This window comes from Bos javanicus, chromosome X, assembly GCF_032452875.1.
Source record: "Bos javanicus breed banteng chromosome X, ARS-OSU_banteng_1.0, whole genome shotgun sequence".
Lineage (NCBI taxonomy): Eukaryota > Metazoa > Chordata > Mammalia > Artiodactyla > Bovidae > Bos > Bos javanicus.
The window spans coordinates 37,991,892-38,012,253 of record NC_083897.1 but is presented as its reverse complement, the minus strand read 5'-3'; the positions used below and the strand labels follow the sequence as shown (position 1 = coordinate 38,012,253).

The 20,362-nt window shown below is 44.7% G+C and overlaps 1 protein-coding gene across 2 annotated transcripts; it reads right to left on the bottom strand.

Moving 5' to 3' along the window:
• Positions 1-245: 245 nt before the first annotated feature.
• On the bottom strand, positions 246-20,109 carry LOC133242774 (PWWP domain-containing DNA repair factor 4-like). Of its 2 annotated transcripts, none has more exons than XM_061408927.1 (3): positions 20,007-20,109; positions 4,827-5,007; positions 246-4,058 (listed from the first exon to the last, which is right to left on the bottom strand). In XM_061408927.1, the coding sequence occupies exon 3, from the start codon at positions 3,843-3,845 to the stop codon at positions 1,785-1,787; it is 2,061 nt and encodes a 686-aa protein (XP_061264911.1). In that variant the 5' UTR covers positions 3,846-4,058; positions 4,827-5,007; positions 20,007-20,109; the 3' UTR covers positions 246-1,784. The 2 variants fall into 2 exon arrangements, with proteins under 2 accessions (XP_061264911.1, XP_061264912.1); XM_061408928.1 differs by lacking the exon at positions 20,007-20,109 and adding an exon at positions 6,513-6,683.
• Between the last annotated feature and the right edge of the window lie 253 nt (positions 20,110-20,362).

Sequence of the window (20,362 nt, the reverse complement as noted above, 5' to 3'; positions counted from 1 at the left end):
GCTGAACTCCTCCTAGAGGAGGAGGAGTATTATTTAGACATTCCAACTGTGTACAATCTGAAATGTGATGAAGCGGAAGTTTGAGGTGAAAGACACAATGGTTTTATTGTGAATCAAAACAGCTCCCCTTTGCAAATTAAAAAAAAAAATCACATGGGCATGCAATTTTATCCCCATAACCTGGGGCTAAAGTTTTTTCCTGACTCATTGGAAAAGACCCCGATGCTGGGAAAGATCGAAGGCAGGAGGAGAAGGGGACAACAGAGTATGGGATGGTTGGATGGCATCACTGACTTGATGGACATGAGTTTGAGCAAGCTCCGGGAGTTGGTGATGGATAGGGAAGCCTGGCGAACTGCAGTCTATGGGGCTGCAAAGAGTCGGATACAACTGAGCGACTGAACTGAACTCAGTTGAACCTGGGGCAGTGACAGTTGATTCTAAGAACAAAAACACACTCAGGTTCACGTTAAATCTTTAATGTTTATTTTCCTATTGGGTTTTACAAAATAAACTAGCTTTTCTAACACTTTTCTTCCTCTCCAAAAAAAAAAAAAAATAGTAATAATGAAATCTTGTTCCCAGATAGGATAACTATCCATGAGCTTCAGAATTTACCTGTTAAACTACCTTTCACTGTACTCTGACAGCAGCCATGTTTAGCTGAATGGAGACTTTTCTGTTACCCATTTCCCAGACCCTCCTGGTCCACCTACTGCTCAGGCAGCCTGGAATGACTTACACGTCTGCACTTACACTGCTGGAACCTGTCGGAGCTAGTTGATGAAAAAGTCAAAGGAAAAAGCTTGCTTGGTTTGGGACAAATGACTGAAATTTTTGGGAGGACATGGGTCGATGAGGGCAAAGCGCCTGCTTTGCTACAATCTATGCCAACTGGATGGGCTTGAAGCAGTCAGCCTGGACTCCAGGTCTAGACAAGTCAACTTGAGTCTATGATGGCTGTAGTCATCTTCCACAAGGGGACAGATGATGGCATGTAGGGGATCCAGTCACTGTCATATAGGAAGACAGCCAAGAGTCTGTCTATGTGGGGAAACCATTCAGCCATTGAAGAGCACCTCCCACAAATGGAATCTCAGGGAAGCCAAGGGTGAACATTTTTGCAGGGGTTGACAAAACACTGACTGCACGCAAAGTTTCATTCAGCCTCACATGGACCACATGCAGATCACCCGTTAACTTTGTTTGGATTTCAGGCTGCTTTTCCAAGAACCACTGGAAGGTAGTGGTAGTATACAGGAAACATCTCTGTCACTGGTTTCATCTCTCAGGGATTTTTTTCCAAATGGATAAGCATGGCAGGGAAAAATCAGGGCTTATCTTAAGGAGGAATCCAATCAATTGTGGATACCGTTGTGCCACAGGAGGAATGGCAAACCCATGTGGCTTTTCTGTATGAAACATGCCTTAGATCTTAAACACGATTGCTGCTTTGTATCCAATACAGGGGCTTTTTCATGTAATAAAAGAATGCATGTCCACCTTTAAAATATGACATAGAGTCAAAAGCCATGTCGTAAAAATATCTGGAAAACTACACATCTGGGCAAGTAGAGGGAAATACAGCTGTTTACAATATTTAACAAATTAGTGGTGTGAGGGTTTGGGGAAGAAAAAACTGACGATGACCATGCCACTCGCAGGTGCTAGAGATGGATCCAGAGTGAATTCAAGTGTGTTCCTGAGGCCTCGGATTTCCAGAAGGTGTTTACATGCCATGTGGAGTGGGAGGCTCATGCAGTTCATACAGACGGGGATTGTTGCTAATGGTGTGGCTGAGAAGCCTGCCCGATGCCCTGTTGGGCACAGGGGGAGAGTTTAGCCTTGTACCTCTCAGCTGATCTCTTTTTTATTTTCTTCAAGATTTTCTTATCAAATAGTTCTTTTTCCCGGTAACGCACAGGTGGCCCTTGCCGGTACTTTGCTTCTGCCTCCTTGTAGTCCAATCCATCCATTGTAGCAATTGAACAAATGATTGCTTCTGGCAGAAGAACTTCCAGAAGGAAGCTCACTGGGTCATCTCTTGTCAGAGCCAGCGCTTTCTTGTCTATGTGTTTGTAGATTTCTTGTAAATGTCTTACCACGGCATCTAGCTGATCGTCATCCTCCAGGTATGTTTCAACGCAGATCACATACCTCTCTGAATTCAGAAATGATTCAAGCCACTTGGATTCTTTCCTGCCTTTGACGATGTCCAGAAGATGTGGGTCGGCCCCCTTTCTGTTCACGATGAAGTCTACCAGCTTCTCATTGGCTCGGTCCCAAGCAGCCCTCATCCGGTCAGGGAGGATTCTCTTGCAGTGCCTCTTTGCAGCCACAGGGGTCTCCTCCTCAGAATCTTCCAGGTCGGAATAATTCACCTTGGGGAAATCCATCTGCAGATCACCTTCTTGGATGGCTTTCCTCATGGGGTAACTGATGTCAGCAGCATAATAGTCCAGGAAAGAGCCCACAAAAGACCCGCGAACAAGCCCTTCTCTGTAGCTGGAAATCAGTGAGAAACACCAGTTCACACTTGCCCCGTATACTTTGCTGGCTCTCTTCATTAGCTTTTCTTTGCCATTATAATCCAGATGCTTCAACCTTCGAAGAGGAACTTGAATGCCGCTCTTCTCACAGTGCATGTTGGCCTCAATCAAAAGCACCCTTGCGGTCTGCTCGGTTGGGCTGACACTCTTGACCACGGCTGGCCAAAATGGGTGATTCTGAAACTTAAACCAGACCAGCATTCCTCTCTCAATGGGACACAGCTCCTCTGGGCACGCCATGCTTGTCAGCTGTCCCACTTCCTTGCCCCCGCCTTTCTTGATGGCACTGGTGGGCTTAATAGCCTTTGAGCCAGCTGAGGGTTGAGATTCTTGCTGCTCTTCCTCACACCCTGGGGCCTGCAGCTTCCTTTTTCTGTTTGCTAGGCAGAGTGAATAACGCAGGCCCAGGTTAGAGGCATTGGAGGATGCCTCTGCACCTTCCGAGCCTGAGTTGCAGGTGCCCTCTTCAGGGTCAACATTCACCGAGGAGGTAGCACGTTCAGGGGACACAGCCAGGGACTTTGGGCAGGTGTTGTGCACCCCCTCTTCTGGAGCCTTGGGCACAGTGAGGATGAAACCCGGTGTAAGTGATGGAAGCACACGTTCACCTCTAACATCTACACCCACCTCCTTCACTGTACAGGGCAAGGACATAACTTTTGAGGCGTCCTGCTTTTCCTTGCCCTCTTTCTCATGGTCATCTTCTGAAAGTGACAGGAAGCTTGGGTGCACCCCGGAGCTCTGAGATGACTCTGTTTGCATTTCGGTTGGGATCGGGGCGATGGGTGTGCACACCTGTGGTTTGTCCCCATATGGGCCATCCTCCCTCTCTGAAGGTACCACAGGTGATTTGGAGCTTTTGCTTTTCCTCACACTCCTTCGTAGGCCCCGCTTGGGCTTCTGACACCTTCTACAATGTTGCTTCTGCAGCCTCCTTGGAGACTGCATCTTGGACTCTGGATCACCCGCGACTCTTGCTGGAGTGAAATTTCCATTCTTATTCAGAACGTCCCAGGCCATTGTAATAGCGCATATGTAGGCCATTTCCTCTTCTTCTGGGGCGATGGGCTCCGGCTGGGCCGCTAGTGAGGTGGAGATGGATTCAATCATGGACTCCTTTAGGGTCTTTATCTTTGTTTTTTTCACTCTGATTTTTTCATCTATTGAGAGTATCTGAACTTCCAGAGAAAGGGCCCTTTTTCTCTTCTGTTGTGGTGAGACGCTGGGTCTGGACAAGACCTTGGCTGGCCAAAAGCGGCCTTTCCAAACGCATAGGACATACCTGGTGTCCATCATGATTCAACTTGGGTACTGAGGATTAGTTAGCTGAGGCTGAGGGGTCTGGCCGTCATACCCACAGCTACGGCAGGTCTCCCTTAAACAGTGTGCTTGCCCACAATCTTCGCCTATGACTACAAAGCGTTTATAGCTTGTGCAGCCTGTGCTTTTCTGCCCGAATCTTTGAAAGATGCCCGAGGTTGTGCTTTCAATGGCCTATAATGGAGAATACTAGAATATGGAAAAGAAGAAAAGAGTCAGGATGGGTTGGGGGGAGGGGCATATACCTTTTGTGAAAGTGGAAGGCTTGGCCAAAGAGCATTAATGAGAGATAAAGCAAGGAAGTTTTAAGGCTATTTATCCATGTGCCTAGGGATTAGAGACATGGCAGATACGTGGGGAGAAAATACCAAAGGTACCGGGGGAGTTTTACAAGCTCCTCAAACCCAACACCTTGCCTTATTTGTTACTGTGTGTGTGTTAGTCGCTCAGTCCTGTCCGACTCCTTGTGACCCCAAAGACTGTAGCCCACCAGACTCTTCTGTCCATGGAATTCTCCAGGCAAGAATACTGGAGTGGGTTGCCATTCCCATCTTCAGGGGATCTTCCTGACCTAGGGATAAAACCCTGATCTTCTGCACTGCAGACAGATTCTTTGCCATCTGAGCTACCAGGAAAGCCCTATTTGTTAATACTGTGCATGAAAGGGCAATCACGTGGGGAGGCGGGGATATCATGACTGGGACCTTGTTTGTGTCACTGGACATCCTGTGCCTTGTGTACTCCTTGGGGCCCTTCCCAGGAGAATGCTTCACTTTTTCTTTCTTACGGAGCCAGTGCCCCACTGCCTGTGCACCCAGGGGAGCCAGAGGTGATCACCAGCATACAGATATATTGGGTGTCAGCACATTGCTATGTTAAATAGCATGAGCTTGGACTCCAGAGGGGCATAGAGAACTGATTCCAGATGAAATGTTTAGGAAAAGGGGAAGAGCTTACCCTTGGCATGCGGATCTTGGCAGGTGTGGTTCTGGAACTGGATCTGTTGATTCTCAGACTCAGACTGCACATCTGCCAGACCCTTTGCCCTGCTCGGTGCTTCTGAAGTGCACAGAGTTCTCTCAGGGCTCAAACAGCATCAACTGTACAGACTCAGGATATAAGTACCTCCAAAGTGGATCTAGAAAATGCAAAAGAAGATAGGAAATTAAGCCACTGAACCAGGGATTGGTTCATCATGCTTCCTTCCCCAAGTCTGGAATGCATGCCACTCTGAAACAGAAATGTTAGTTAAATCTCACTTATAATGTGGGAGTCACGTTTATTTCTCCCTTCTGTTGCATTTTGAAATACTTCCACGGTAAGCTACTGACTTTCTGCCACTCCCTCCTATCTCAGAGGAGTGGGGACGACCAGCTCCATGAGAGCCTTCATCTGCCCTGAATACATAGGCTTAGTAGCAGCAGCCACAAAAGACCCCGAATTGCCAAAGCAACCTTAGGAAGGGTTGAATAGCCAAAGAAACCTTGAGAAAGGAGCCTCAGGAATCAGGCTCCCCGATTTCAGACGACACTACAAAGCTACGGTCATCAAACCAGTATGGTACGGGCATGAAAACGGAAACACAAACCAGTGGAACAGAAGACAGAGCCCTGAACAGATAGCCTTAGTAGTTCATCTGCCCTGAACACATAGCTTTAGTAGGAGCAGCCACAAAAGACCCTGAATCGCCAAAGCAACCTTGAGAAAGAAGGGTTGCATCGCTAAAGCAACCTTCAGAAAGGAGCCTCAGGAATCAGGCTCCCTGATTTCAGATGACTCTACAAAGCTATGGTCATCAAACAGGTATGGTACTGGCATGAAAACAGACACACAGACCAGTGGAACAAAAGTCAGAGCTGAGAAATACAGCCCGGTGCATACGGTCAATTCATGTATGACAAAGGAGGCAAGGGAAGATTGTCACTGAACATCACCAAGTCCGTGTGCCCAACCCACAGCAAGGGCAAACAATACTCAAACATTGGAGCTTGGAACAGAGAAAGGTTTATTACAAGGCCATGCAAGGAGATGGGCGGCTCATGCCCTATAAACCCCAATGTTACTGAAAGCTTTCATCAAAGCCCTCTTAAAAGCACTAGTTGAGGGAGGGAGGGAGATGCTTAGCTGTTACAAACTTCTTGTCAGAGCCTCTGTTCTTGAGGTCAGCTCATGGTCAGATGAGGTGTTCCTATAAATCTCTACCAAACAAATGTTATTCTCTGTCCCGATATGAAAGAGCAATGTCCCAAGGAGCAACTTTCACCCTCCAGGGTCCTGGGCCTGGCTAAGAGGAGGCAGAGCTCAGCCGGTAGCTCCCTCAGGGCCAGGTCACCAGACCCTCCTCATCTGTCATCACTGAAGGAGCCAGGTGCCCAACCCAAGTGGCCCCTCAGTCTCCTCAGGACTCCCCAAGGGGGAGAGACCAGGTCCCACGGACAGCAACCCAGGCTGACTGCCATTGCTACAGGATCAAAGAGATAGGGACAGGGGAGAGGTTCACTGCTTGCCTCAAAGGCTAGTGGGGGGCCTTGGTGAGGGCTCTGGAGCCATATAGGACACAGCCCCCAGCCTGTTCTCTGAGATTCCAGCTAAGGCCAGGTGAGCTGGAGGGCCTCAGGGAGAAGGCCCAGATCTGCCTCTTACCTCACTCTTCACTTCACTGACCACCACTCCACTGTTGTCTGAATCGTCACTAAGCATCCTTTCTTAACAGTTGATAGCTTGTGAGCGGGGGCCACTGCTGCATTGTCCAACGGCTGAGCAGGACCACTGTGGCACCGACCAGTGGCTGATCAGGGCCACTAACTATCACTCATTGACAGTCGGTTGCCAGTGGGCTCCGCCCACTGTGACACTGACCAATGGCTGAGAAGGACCCATTGCCTGGTAACAGGGTGCAGAGTAATAATGCAGAGAGAGCAACGGCTGCTGTGCTAGGGGCTGAACTCACTGGGTTCTGTTACAATTCTCCCCTTTTCTTTGATACTCCTCAGTCTTGAGGATAACACATGAGTATGTTTAAACATGGCAGAGGAATTTGTGTTTAGGGTGTCTGGGTTTCAACCTCCAATTCCATTTCATCCTTCCCCAAGTCTTTCAGGGAATGTGGCAACAACCTGTCTAGCTGTTTCCTGTTGAAGTGGGGCATAGTCCTACCTTGACTGGGGAATTGATATCAAGTTGTAAATACTCCCAAGTTCCAAGTCCTCAATTCGCCTTTTATATAAGAAAGATTTTGTATAAAAGATTTAGGAGAATGAGCCTGAAAACCAGCCTGGACCTGAATTCAGGAGAATAAGCCTGAAAACCAGTCTGGGGAGACGTGTTGTCTGGTAGCCAGACTTGCAAAAGTATAATATACCAAATTATTTTAGGTCATGAGTAACTTGAGGGGCATGGCTTCTGAATATCTGGAGAACATAGATCAAAATCAGTAATATTCCAGACAGAGACCTTAACCATTATAATCATATACACCAGTTGACTGAGTAACCAGTCCTTCTGTTAGTCTCATCAAAGTGAAAAGGAGCCAGAACTGGGGTAAGAACAACACATGTCACAAAGACCCTGGAAAAATGGTATTTGGTAATGGAGGGCCGTCCTCTTTTTGCTCTAAAAGCATCACCGCTTGCCCTGAGTTGCTTACTTTTTCTCATTTTACCTTCATGCCCCCAAAGGATTGTTCTCAATAGAGCTGTGTTATTTCAAGGGGCAAAGTAAGCAATCCTTGGTTTTAGGCTTTCATTGTATTTTATGAAAACCAGGTTTTTTTCGAAAGCCAGCACTTCCTAACTCACTTAATTAAGCAGCTAACAGTTCCTCTTTCACTGTTCATTCTTAAGCACTAGCATATAACACAGTCAAAATCCCCTCTCCCTTCAAGGGTGAGTGTCACTGTAAGATTGTCTTGTCACTCTGCTGATTCTGCTGCAGACAGCCTTAGGTCCATTGTGGCTGCCAGTGAGAGGGAAAATTTGCTTCTCCCACCAGTTTGATAAAAATTTCTTAACCAAATTCAGCGATATATCTGACCTATGTTTGTTTAAAAGACCTTCCTATGAATTTGCATGAAGAGTAAGCAGTTTTGCAAAGCACAGCTTAACTGTCTATTAAAAACTTAAAAGGCAAGGTTGAAGATCTGATCACAATGTGTTGACAAAGAAGCAGAATCAAGTTGCTGTGGTAGAATCAGAACTATGGCTGATAGATTATACCGGGACATATAGTAAACTTTACCCATACAGTCGGAGAAGGCAATGACAACCCACTCCAGTACTCTTGCCTGGAAAATCCCATGGGCAGAGGAGCCTGGTAGGCTGCAGTCCATGGGGTCGCGAAGAGTTGGACACGACTGAGTGACTTCACTTTCACTTTCACCCATACAGTATAATCTTGGAAGGCTTTGAAAATACTTCCCACGTAGTTCAACATATCAAATGAAACTAATTCAATATTCCTCCAGATGCCTTAAGAGCTCCCTAAAGAACCTTAAAGTCAGCTGGACGTCAAAAGAAATTTAATTAAATTTTGACATTTGGGAAATTTGTCAAAAAGTCTCAAAACACTTGGTCAAACAAGGTCATTGGTCACTGTAAGACAATGCAAATATAATCTAAAGGTTACATAAATTATGGCACAAGATCTTATGGACTCTATGGGAGAGGGAGAGGGTGGGAAGATTTGGGAGAATGGCATTGAAACATGTAAAATATCATGTATGAAACGAGATGCCAGTCCAGGTTCGATGCACGATACTGGATGCTTGGGGCTAGTGCACTGGGACGACCCAGAGGGATGGTATGGGGAGGGAGGAGGGAGGAGGGTTCAGGATGGGGAACACATGTATACCTGTGGAGGATTCATTTTGATGTTTGGCAAAACTAATACAATTATGTAAAGTTTAAAAATAAAATAAAATTATAAAAAAAAGGAAAAAAGTGGGTATAAAGAAAAAAAAAAAGATCTGGCACTCAATAAATACTTAATAAATGGATGACTGAAGGGTAAATGCAGTGAGATTAGTTAATACTGCCATCACCTACATCTTCACTAGCAATCTTGTAAAGTAATTGAGCCCAGATTCCTCCAAGTTGCTCCTCCTGATGTGGATCTTTGCTTAGTGGTTGAAAGTTTTGGAGGAAACCTGAAATGCTCATGACTATAGGGTCAAAGGAACCTCCTCTGAAAATACATGTTGGTATTATCTCATCTTGGGAGATTAAATCTCCTTTAAGCAACAGCATTTTTCTCTAGTGCTGGCTGCACAGAAACTTTCCAGAAGTATAAGTTTCTGAAGCAGTGCTTATTCTGGCAACAAAGGAGAAATCCTTAATTGGCAGATCATAGGCAACTATTTTCTGACAAGGAGGCACATGTCAAAACTGTATGTCAGGAGGACACTACTGAGCTATAATGCTGAAGCTGATCTCTTTGGGAAAATTGTTTCAGCCATAAGAATGACTGCCCTTTTAAAGCAAAACAAAAACAGAAACAAAAACAAAAAAACAGCATCTGGCATCAAGTCTGCAATTCCAAACATCCCATGCTATTAGTCCCTGGCCCAATGCTTGCTTTTTCTATTATAAATCTTATACATGCAGAAAATTTGAAAGAGGAAAGCAAAATCATTCACCATTCAAAGAGAGTCAGCATTAAAATCTGGAGAATTTCCCTCTTGTCATTTTTCTATGAATATTTTAGCATAATTATGTTTGTGTATTATATGTAAAGAGTTTAATTCTGAGTTTTTCCAATTTAATGTGATAACATAGCAGTACATAGCAGTTCTCCATGTTTTTTTGCAAATTATCCACAGATATTAGTGAGATCCATTTGCAAAAGTTTAATCTAATCTCAGCCTGACCATGTATAAAACTCCTTTTTTTACTCAAAACATATATCCTACTTCCCTACTATATACTGACATTTTTTTCCTTTATTCTTAGTAGCTTTAATTACATATTTAGATTCAAATCCTCAACTCTTAAACACCTTAATTTTTATTGAAAACTAAGAGGCAAGTAATTGTGAACTGTTTGTCATACCAGTATTTTCTGATTGGAAACTTAGGCTTTAGTTTTCCTCTCCTAAGAAGGCAGAGGTTGGTAAACTTAGATTTGTCCAGCAACCAATGTTCCAATATTTTATCCTATTTGAAGTGTGGCCCAGATAGTCAATGAATTCTTGCCATTTAACTTGGATCACTTTCAAGTTTCCAAAACTTGAAAGAAACTTGGAGAAAGCTATTTTAGGTAGACTTAATATTTCATCATATCAAGTTACTGATATTTTCTTGCTGACACATTTGCAACAGATATAAGGTCTTATTTGATCTCTAACAAACCTAAGTACAACAGTTGTGTTACATTTAGAAAACCAACAAACTTAAGCTAGCTTCAATACCAGATATCAATTCAGTACTGAATATTTCCCAGATCAAGAGGTTTGACATTCATTTTGGTCAATTTTCTAAATGTTAGGAAGTATTTAATTTGTAAGAGCTGTTAGTTTTGAGTCAGTTAAGTGGTGCTCATTTACAAGTTAACTCAGAAGGATTAGTACCCAAAATGGTCCCATTCTGGAGAATGCACCTCAAGGGGCTGCATTCAGGAAACAAATTTGAGTTTCCCATAGCCAGCACACTTACACACAAGACAAATACAAACACACACAAAGAACAGCAACTAATTCCTGCAGGGAAAAAACAAAAGGGTGAAGTTCAACAATTTCCTCTACTTTTTAAAACAAAGATTCCTCTTATTAAAAACAAACAACGTGAAAATGGAAAGACAGGGAATCATGACCACACGTGTCGTGGCAATTCACCTGACAAACACATAGCCAAAAATAACAGTGGGGGAAAGTTAAATTTACTCAATTAACTTTATGCTTTCTCCCGGAAATATTTTTATTTTCTCAGTGTCAGAATTCTGAAAAAAGTATTTCATCAGGCCAATTTTTTTCCAACTGCCTATGCAAAAAGAACCAGTTTTGGAATTTCAGACATTTCATCTTAACCAATTTTTTTCCCTCACCATAGTGTAAAGAAGATAGTGGCTATGCAGTGTTAAAAAAACTCATCTTTCTCATACCTTCGGGTGACTATAGGATGGAACAGAGCTCTGATTATCACAGCAGGTATTATCAAATATCGAACAAACAAATGTAATGCAAAACAAGCTTGAGTGACTTACCCTAGGTGATACCAAATGTGGACCACAGTTCTGGATGTCTCTCTGCTCCAAACAGCCTCCTGCACTGGGGGTGGGGAGCAGCTGGCGCCTGTCAGGGAGAGTCCCTCCTAGTTACACAGAGCAAAATAAACTTAGGCAGCTCTGCTAGAAACTTGGGAAGTGGCTGCCTCTGGTCAAGTTCAGTCTGCCACAGGCAACTGCTGCAGTTGCCATAAACTGAGAAAGAAGGGGAGAGCCTCAGGAATCAGGCCCCATGATTTCAGATGACACTACAAAGCTACCATCATCAAACAGGTATAGTATTGGCACGAAAACAGACACACAGACCAGTGGAACAGAAGAGGGAGCCTAGGAACAGAGCCCGGTGTATATGGTCAATTCATCTACGTCATAGGAGGCAAGGGTACATGACAGGGAAAAGATGGCCTGTTCAACAGGTGCTGTTGGAGAAACTGGACAGCTACATGCAAAAGGATCAAACTGGACCATTTTCTTACACAAAAATGGATTAAATGCACGGCCTGAAACCATAAAAGTCCTAGAAGGAAACACAAGCCATAAGCTCTTTGACATTGGGAATGACAGTGATGTTTCTGGATAGAGGCCAAAAGCAAAAGCAATGAATCAAAAGTCCCAAGGATGTAATGTACAGGATAGAGAATATAGTCAATCACACTGTAATAACTCTGTATGGTAGCAGGAGGTAACTAGACTTGTCGTGGGGATCACGGAGTAATGTATAAAAACACAGAATTACTAAGTCCTGCACGTAAGGCAATGGCACCCCACTCCAGTACTCTTGCCTGGCAAATCCCATGGATGGAGGAGCCTGGAAGGCTGCAGTCCATGGGGTCGCTGAGCGTTGGACACGACTGAGCGACTTCCCTTTCACTTTTCACTTTCATGCATTGGAGAAGGAAATGGCAACCCACTCCAGTGTTCTTGCCTGGAGAATCCCAGGGATGGGGGAGCCTGGTGGGCTGCCGTCTATGGGGTGGCACAGAGTCGGACACGACTGAAGCGACTTAGCAGTAGCAGTAGCAGCACCTGAAATGAATATAATACTGTGTGTCACAATTTAATAAATGAGCTTTAATAGCACTAGTGTGCATATGCTTATGTGCGTGCATGTGTGTGTGTGTGTGTACCACACACGGGACCCATAGTGTTTGCTTGTATGCTTTCCTGGGCTTCTAAACTAATACCGAGTGGGCTTTCACAGACCCTGAAACATCAGAGACCAGACACTGTATGCAGAGTGCATCTGGCGAAAAGTTGGGCTGGATGAAGCACAAGCTAGAATCAAGATTGCTGGGAGAAATATCAATCACCTCAGATACGCAGACGACACCACCCCTATGGCAGAAAGCGAAGAGGAACTGAGAAGCCTCTTCATGAAAGTGAAAGAGGAGAGTGAAAAAGCCGGCTTAAAACTCAACATTCAAAAAACAAAGATCATGGCATCTGGTCCCATCACGTCATGGCAAATAGATGGGGAAACAATGGAAATAGTGACAGACTTTATTTTCTTGGGCTCCAAAATCACTGCAGATGGTGACTGCAGCCATGCAATTAAATGTACTTCCTCCTTGGAAGAAAAGCTATGACCAACCTAGACAGCATATTTTAAAGCAAAGACATTACTTTGCCAACAACAGTCCGTCTAGGCAAAGCTATGGTTTTTCCTGTAGTCATACATGGATGTGAGAGTTGGACCATAAAGAAGGCTGAGGGCTAAAGAACTGATGCTTTTGAACTGTGCCAACAGATGCCAAAGAACTGTGGTTTTGGAAAAGACTCCTGAGAGTCTGTTGGATTGCAAGAAGACCAAACTATTCAATCCTAAAGGAAATCAATCCTGAATATTCATTGGAAGGACTGGTGCTGAAGCTGAGGCTCCAATAATTTGGCCACCTGATGCGAAGAGCCAACTCTTTGAAGAAGACCCTGATGCTGGGAAAGATTGAAGGCAGGAGGAGAAGGGGACAACAGAGGATGACATGGTTGAATGTCATCACTGACTCAAAGGACATGAGTTTGAGCAAGCTCCGGGAGATGGTGAAGGACAGGGAAACCTGGAATGCTGCAGTCCATGGGGTGGCAAAGAGTCTGACACGACTGACTGAACAACAACAGACAGTGTAGATACACACTCTCAGAAGGGTGGGGTATGGGATTCCCACACAGTTTCCCTGCATCCATATACACACACCTGCACACGTTCGCTGGGGCCACCTTTCTTCCCTCAAGAGCACACTTGATCACCGTTTCCTGTGAATGCCTACTTTTCATGCCATTTTGCCGACTCTCTTTACAGCATGGATGCTCTGATGTTCAAAATATTTGCTTACATAAATTTCAACCATTAGCTGCATGCAATGCAGAAGATGCAGTTGTTGTCTCAGTCCCTCTCTTCACACCCAGAAATACACTGTTAGTAGGTCCTCCTTCTCTGTGCACATGGTACAAACGTGTATTAATGTTCACCTACAGATTTTAGCTCATCCATTATCAGTAGCAAATGCTGTGTTCATGACAGGAGCTATCATTTATTTCCCTAATAGAGCCACGTGTGTACGACTTTGTTCACACATACCACTCATCGATCTAATATGAAGTAGATGATGGCCACACAGACATACTTTGGGCATCACCAGCACAAACTTATTCCTGGTCGAGGTTCTGAGTCCTGTGCTCCAGGGAACTCTGTTCTGGTTCTCAGAGCACAGGTGTCATGTGACGACTCAGCAAAAGGGAGAAGGAGAAACTGGTGAGTGAGCCACTGTAGTCTCCCTGCATCAGCCCATCACACAAACTCAGGGATGTCTGAGTTACCTCAGCCCCAACCGGTGAGCTTCCCATACCACAAGATACACATACATGCACTTACACACACTTTCTCTCTCTCAGCGTGACATTAGAGACCTAAGATACCCTATATGGTTGCATATCATCCATGCTTTCTGCCCCTACACATGCATGCACATGATTCTGCTTCCAGGGTAGATGTTATTCTCAGCTCCTTCTAGTTTGTGATTTTAAAAGGACACTTGGGAAAATGTAAAATGATGCTCACAATCCTAAAATAGCAAAACTATTCAGCACCAGTAAACTAATCACCTAGGAATACTTAATGTAGGCACAGCAGTCCAAGGACTCTAGAATTTTTATTCTAGCTATACCTGTGCTGTATACTCTTTTGCTTTTTCCATGATCCAGCGGATGTTGGCAATTTGATCTCTGGTTCCTCTGCCTTTTCTAAAACCAGCTTGAACACCAGGAAGTTCACGGTTCACATATTGCTGAAGCCTGGCTTGGAGAATTTTGAGCATTACTTTACTAGCGTGTGAGATGAGTGCAATTGTGCGGTAGTTTGAGCATTCTTTGGCATTGCCTTTCTTTGGGATTGGAATGAAAACTGACCTTTTCCGGTCCTGTGGCCACTGCTGAGTTTTCGAAATTTGCTGGCATATTGAGTGCATCACTTTCGCAGCATCATCTTTCAGGATTTGAAATAGCTCAACTGGAATTCTATCACCTCCACTAGCTTTCTTTGTAGTGATACTTTCTAAGGCCCACTCGACTTCACATTCCAGGATGTCAGTGATCACACCATCGTGATCATCTGGGTCGTGGGGATCTTTTTGTATAGTTCTTCTGTGTATTCTTGCCACCTCTTCTTAATATCTTCTCCTTCTGTTAGGTCCATACCATTTCTGTCCTTTACCGAGGGCGTCTTTGCATGAAATGTTCCCTTGGTATCTCTAATTTTCTTGAAGAGATCTCTAGTCTTTCCCATTTGTTGTTTTCCTCTATTTCTTTGCATTGATCGCTGAGGAAGGCTTTCTTGTCTCTTCTTGCTATTCGTTGGAACTCTGCATTCAGATGCTTATATCTTTCCTTTTCTCCTTTGCTTTTCACTTCTCTTCTTTTCACAGCTATTTGTAAGGCCTCCCCAGACAGCCATTTTGCTTTTTTGCATTTCTTTTCCGTGGGGATAGTCTTGATCCCTGTCTCCTGTACAACGTCACGAACCTCATTCCATTGTTCACCAGGCACTCAATCTATCAGATCTAGTCCCTTAAATCTATTTCTCACTTCCACTGTATAATCATAAGGGATTTAATTTAGGTCATACCTGAATGGTCTAGTGGTTTTCCCTACTTTCTTCAATTTCAGTCTGAATTTGGCAATAAGGAGTTCATGATCTGAGCCACAGTCAGGTCCTGGTCTTGTTTTTGTTGACTGTATAGAGCTTCTCCATCTTTGGCTGCAAAGAATATAATCAATCTGATTTCGGTGTTGACCATCTGGTGATGTCCATGTTTAGAGTCATCTATTTCTGCTTTATTGACTATGCCAAAGCCTTTGACTGTGTGGATCACAATAAACCGTGGAAAATTCTGAAAGAGATGGGAATACCAGACCACCTGACCTGCCTCCTGAGAAATCTGTATGCAGGTCAGGAAGCAACAGTTAGAACTGAACATGGAACAACAGACTGGTTCCAAATAGGAAAAGGAGTAGGTCAAGGCTGTATATTGTCACCCTGCTTATTTAACTTAGATGCAGAGTACATCATGAGAAACGCTGGACTGGAAGAAGCACAGGCTGGAATCAAGATTGCCGGGAGAAATATCAATAACCTCAGATATGCAGATGACACCACTCTTATGGCAGAAAGTGAAGGGGAACTAAAAAGCCTCTTGATGAAAGTGAAAGTGGAGAGTGACAAAGTTGGCTTAAAGCTCAACATTCAGAAAACAAAGATCATGGCATCTGGTCCCACACTTCATGGGAAATAGATGGGGAAACAGTGGAAACAATGTCAGACTTCATTTTTGGGGCTCCAAAATCACTGCAGATGGTGATTGCAGCCATGAAATTAAAAGACGCTTACTCCTTGGAAGGAAAGTTATGACCAACCTAGATAGCATATTCAAAAGCCAGAGACATTACTTTGCCAACAAAGGTCCGTCTAGTCAAGGCTATGGTTTTTCCTGTGGTCATGTATGGATGTGAGAGTTGGACTGTGAAGAAGGCTGAGCGCCGAAGAATTGATGCTTTTGAACTGTGGTGTTGGAGAAGACTCTTGAGAGTCCCTTGGACTGCAAGGAGATCCAACCAGTCCATTCTGAAGGAGATCAGCCCTGGGATTTCTTTGGAAGGAATGATGCTAAAGCTGAAACTCCAGTACTTTGGCCATCTCATGCGAAGAGTTGACTCATTGGCAAAGACTCTGTTGCTGGGAGGGATTGGGGGCAGGAGGAGAAGGGCCCGACAGAGGATGAGATGGCTGGATGGACTGACTCGATGGGCTTGGGTCTAAGTGAACGCCGGGAGATGGTGATGGACAGGGAGGCCTGGCGTGCTGCGATTCATGGGGTGGAAAAGAGTCAGACACGACTGAGTGACTGAATTGAACTGAACTGTGCTATATACTAAAAAGTTTCTAAAAATTGTACGACCTACTTCAGTATTCTCTCGTATTTACTTTTGTGTACATTCTTTCAAGAATGAAACACTTTCTTTGAGTGCTTTCACTGCACAACCAAGATGCCAATTGTAGTTCTTTTTTTCTGATTACTACAGCAATGCTCCTTAAGCGGGACCATCAGAAGGGAAGGGTGTTAAGTGACAATATTACGCATTAAATGTCCCTCCCAGCATTCGCTTTGGCACATTGCCCAAATACCTTCCATTCAGGTTTGGTACACAGACATGCAGAAGAATTTCTTTTCATATTTTGCACTAACTGGTGTGCAATACTCTTACAGGTAAGGTGGATGACAAATGACAACAAGGTAGATAATGACTTGTCAGTATGGATCACCTTATGCACAGGAGGAACTATGTGTTAACAACAGAACTTTGAACTAACCTTTAAAGTAGCCTGAATTTTCAGAGGGCTTGGAAAAATGAACATGCATCCAATGTTTCAGTTCACAATCAAATCAAACATGTCTGTAGAGACAGAATGCACAGAGGACAACAGACCGGAGGCCGTATTAACAGTCACCCTGCTGCCAGAACTTCACTGTCAATTTGAGAACATGGAGAGGTAAAGCTCTCAAATGCACAAGCTTCAGGTTCCTAGGTCCCGGTGCAGCTCTTGTTCTATTCCAGTTGTGCCTTAGGTGAGCCAAGAACATGATGGCACAGAGCTTTTATTTCTCCAATCAACAAGTCTGATGCTATACAACTTACCAGAGGACATGAAAGACGTGTAAATGCAGTGGAGAAGTCTAGAAAGGCAAACACGCATGTCATGACATGGTTCCATCAGAAACAGAAGAGGAACAAGGATGGAAATGTGTGGTGAGGGCAGATGTTACTTTTCAAATCACTTTGTAAGTCAGTACGGGGATCACACATTTACATGTCCACAGGCACCAAAATCTTAATTTTACAAAGATGCTGAGGGGATAGGAAAGGAATAGGAAACATTAGGCTACATGAACAAACAGAAAGCAAGTGTAGAAAATGGTTCCATACCATTGCATAGAACGCAGCGAGGATACATTTGAAATGTTTGGCATGTCTTCTGAGGTACATTTTTATTCAGAAAAGGAAATATTCACTTTTAAAATGTGTGTACACCTAGCCACATAAGGGATGGTCAATTGAAGAGAGAGAGGGGATACAGAACATGCATACAGAAGGAGCAAAGAGCCGACAATTTCACAAATAGAAAATTTCCAACGTGAGGGAAAATGTCACCTCAATGTGCTAAACTCCAAGCATAATACGTTCACACACACACACACACACACACAGACTCATACTCAGATGCGTGTGCACACACACACATGAGATATGCAAATACACACACAAGCAGTAACAGTAAGGCTTTACAGAACCAAAGCAAAAGGAAAGACCTTAAAAAACAAAGACAGCACAACTCACCTGAATATTAGGCAGGGTCCACTTATTATTTTCATTAGAGGGAGCTTGATAGAATTATCTGGAGTCCAAAAAAGACAAAAAGGGAGCAATGGGACCAGAAGGAGGGCACCCTGGTAGGAAGATTGGGGCACTGGTCTTTCTGGAAAAAACTCTGGAAGATACCTCAGCTCCTAGAACCCATGACTTTGGAAGAGGAGGCCTCAGAGCTTGGGCTCAGACTTCTGAGGAAAGGTGCTATCCAGCTCTGTGAGGTTCCTCAAGGATGTCAGGGGAAGGGTGCATGAAACTGAGACTCCTCACAGTGAAGTTGGGAAAAACTGATGAGCCTGCACCACAGGGTCAGGATCTGAGAGGAGGCCCTTCTACCCTGTCCTCCCCAACAACTTCCCCCAGGGCTCAGATCCCTTAGGAGAGAGTTCCCCAGTTTACTGATGCTGGTCTTTCTGTGGGCAGCCATGGAGACAGCCCTTGGAGTTTGGAGGTGAGCCACATTATGGACCAATTGCTCCTACTGAAGTCACACGTCCCTATCCCTGTTGTGTGAAAGGGCAGTCATGGGGGTGACCCTGAGAGGAGCAGGAACAGACAGGAAGGTACAGCCAGTTGTCTTGCTTCCAGATCACCTGTCGCCCCCCACCAACCCTGCTGGCCGACCCTCCCAGGGAGCCAGATGGCAGAGTGAAAATGGGGTTGGCAGAACCCCGTCTCAGCACCACTCAGCAGCACACAGAGCTGGAGATGAGAAGCGTTGACATCCTTTACCTGGAGCCTGATTCTCCTGACAGCACTTCCCTACCCTGACGAAAACTGCACCAGTATATCCTGTAAATGCTGTTGGGAAGAACTGACTCATTGGAAAAGACCCTGATGTTGGGAAAGATTGAAGGCAGGAGAAGGGGACGACAGAGAACAAGATGGTTGGATGGCATCACCGACTTGATGGACATGAGTTTGAGCAAGCTCCGGGAGTTGGTGATGGACGGGGAAGCCTGACATGCTGCAGTCCATGGGGTCGCAAAGAGTCGGACATGACTGAGTGACTGAACTGAATTGACATCCTATAAATTCTCTGTTTTCTCTAGGAGCAAAGAAGACACCCCCAAACCATAACATCAGCAGCATCCATTTCTAAACATAACCACGACCAAAAACAAACAAAATAAGCCTACCCCACAGTCTTTTAAGAAGGAGCTTGTGTTCATGCTTCCATAATAAAGGAGCCACTTCACTGCTTCTAATCCAATTTGCTGCTAAGTCACTTCAGTCGTGTCCGACTCTGTGCGACCCCATAGACGGCAGCTCACCAGGCTCCCCGTCCCTGGGATTCTCCAGACAAGAACACTGGAGTGGGTTGCCATTTCCTTTTCCAATGCATGAAAGTGAAAAGTGAAAGGGAAGTCGCTCAGTCATGTCCGACTCCTAGCGACCCCATGTACTGCAGCCAACCAGGCTCCTCCGTCCACGGGATTTTCCAGGCAAGAGTACTGGAGTGGGGTGCCATTGCCTTCTCCATCATCCAATTTACCTAACTGTAATTAGTGGTGTGCTACAAGGAAATCTGACTTTTGGAGAACATGTTTCTTGGTTTGCCTGTGCCAGCTACTCAGGGTAGGTATCTGATGATGTCCTCCCCTGGGTTATGCAAAGTTACCTTAGATCTTTCAATCCTGCTCATCTCTCCCATTTGCTGACTTCAAATTTTCTCCCTCATATCATACACATCAAAACACTTCACTCTCAGTAGGTGTAAATGATGAGCAAACTGAAGATCTTTAAGAGCTCACGCAACAGACAACCATTGTGAAGCAAAGGTGTAGGATGAGAAGTGTTTGGGGATGCCTGCTTTCAGGGACTCAGGTGACAGTGTCCTCACACAACAGGTGTGACATGACATGGGGCGGGGTATGACAGATTACTCGGGCACCTTAGCGCCCCACAGAAATAGGAGCTGCCATGCTCTCTTATAAATCAGGAGGGATCAGAGCTCTTAATATCCAAGTAAAGACCAAATCACCGGCACCACACACACACAACTCACATTGAGAGCACCGACTAGTGTCCATGTCTCTACACTTACTCCATCTGTCCAGTCAGTTTTCTTGTGAAATGTTTCTGCCTCCAGGAAAGAGTGGCTTACCCTGGTTGTCATGGAAACAAGAATGCCATCACAATGTTCTTTGTGCTGTTAGCTTTCTGTGGAAACCAGGAAGGATTAATACATCAGATGCAGAGTGTTGGTCTCCTTTTTAGACAGTGACCCCGCAGATAATCCAATGAATGAATGAACGAATGAACAACCAGACCATTGGACTATTAGAGACAGCATCTTCATGGAATAGGCAATGGGGGACAGGAATTGTCACCAAATGGGTTGTGGAGGGAGTAAAGTGAAAG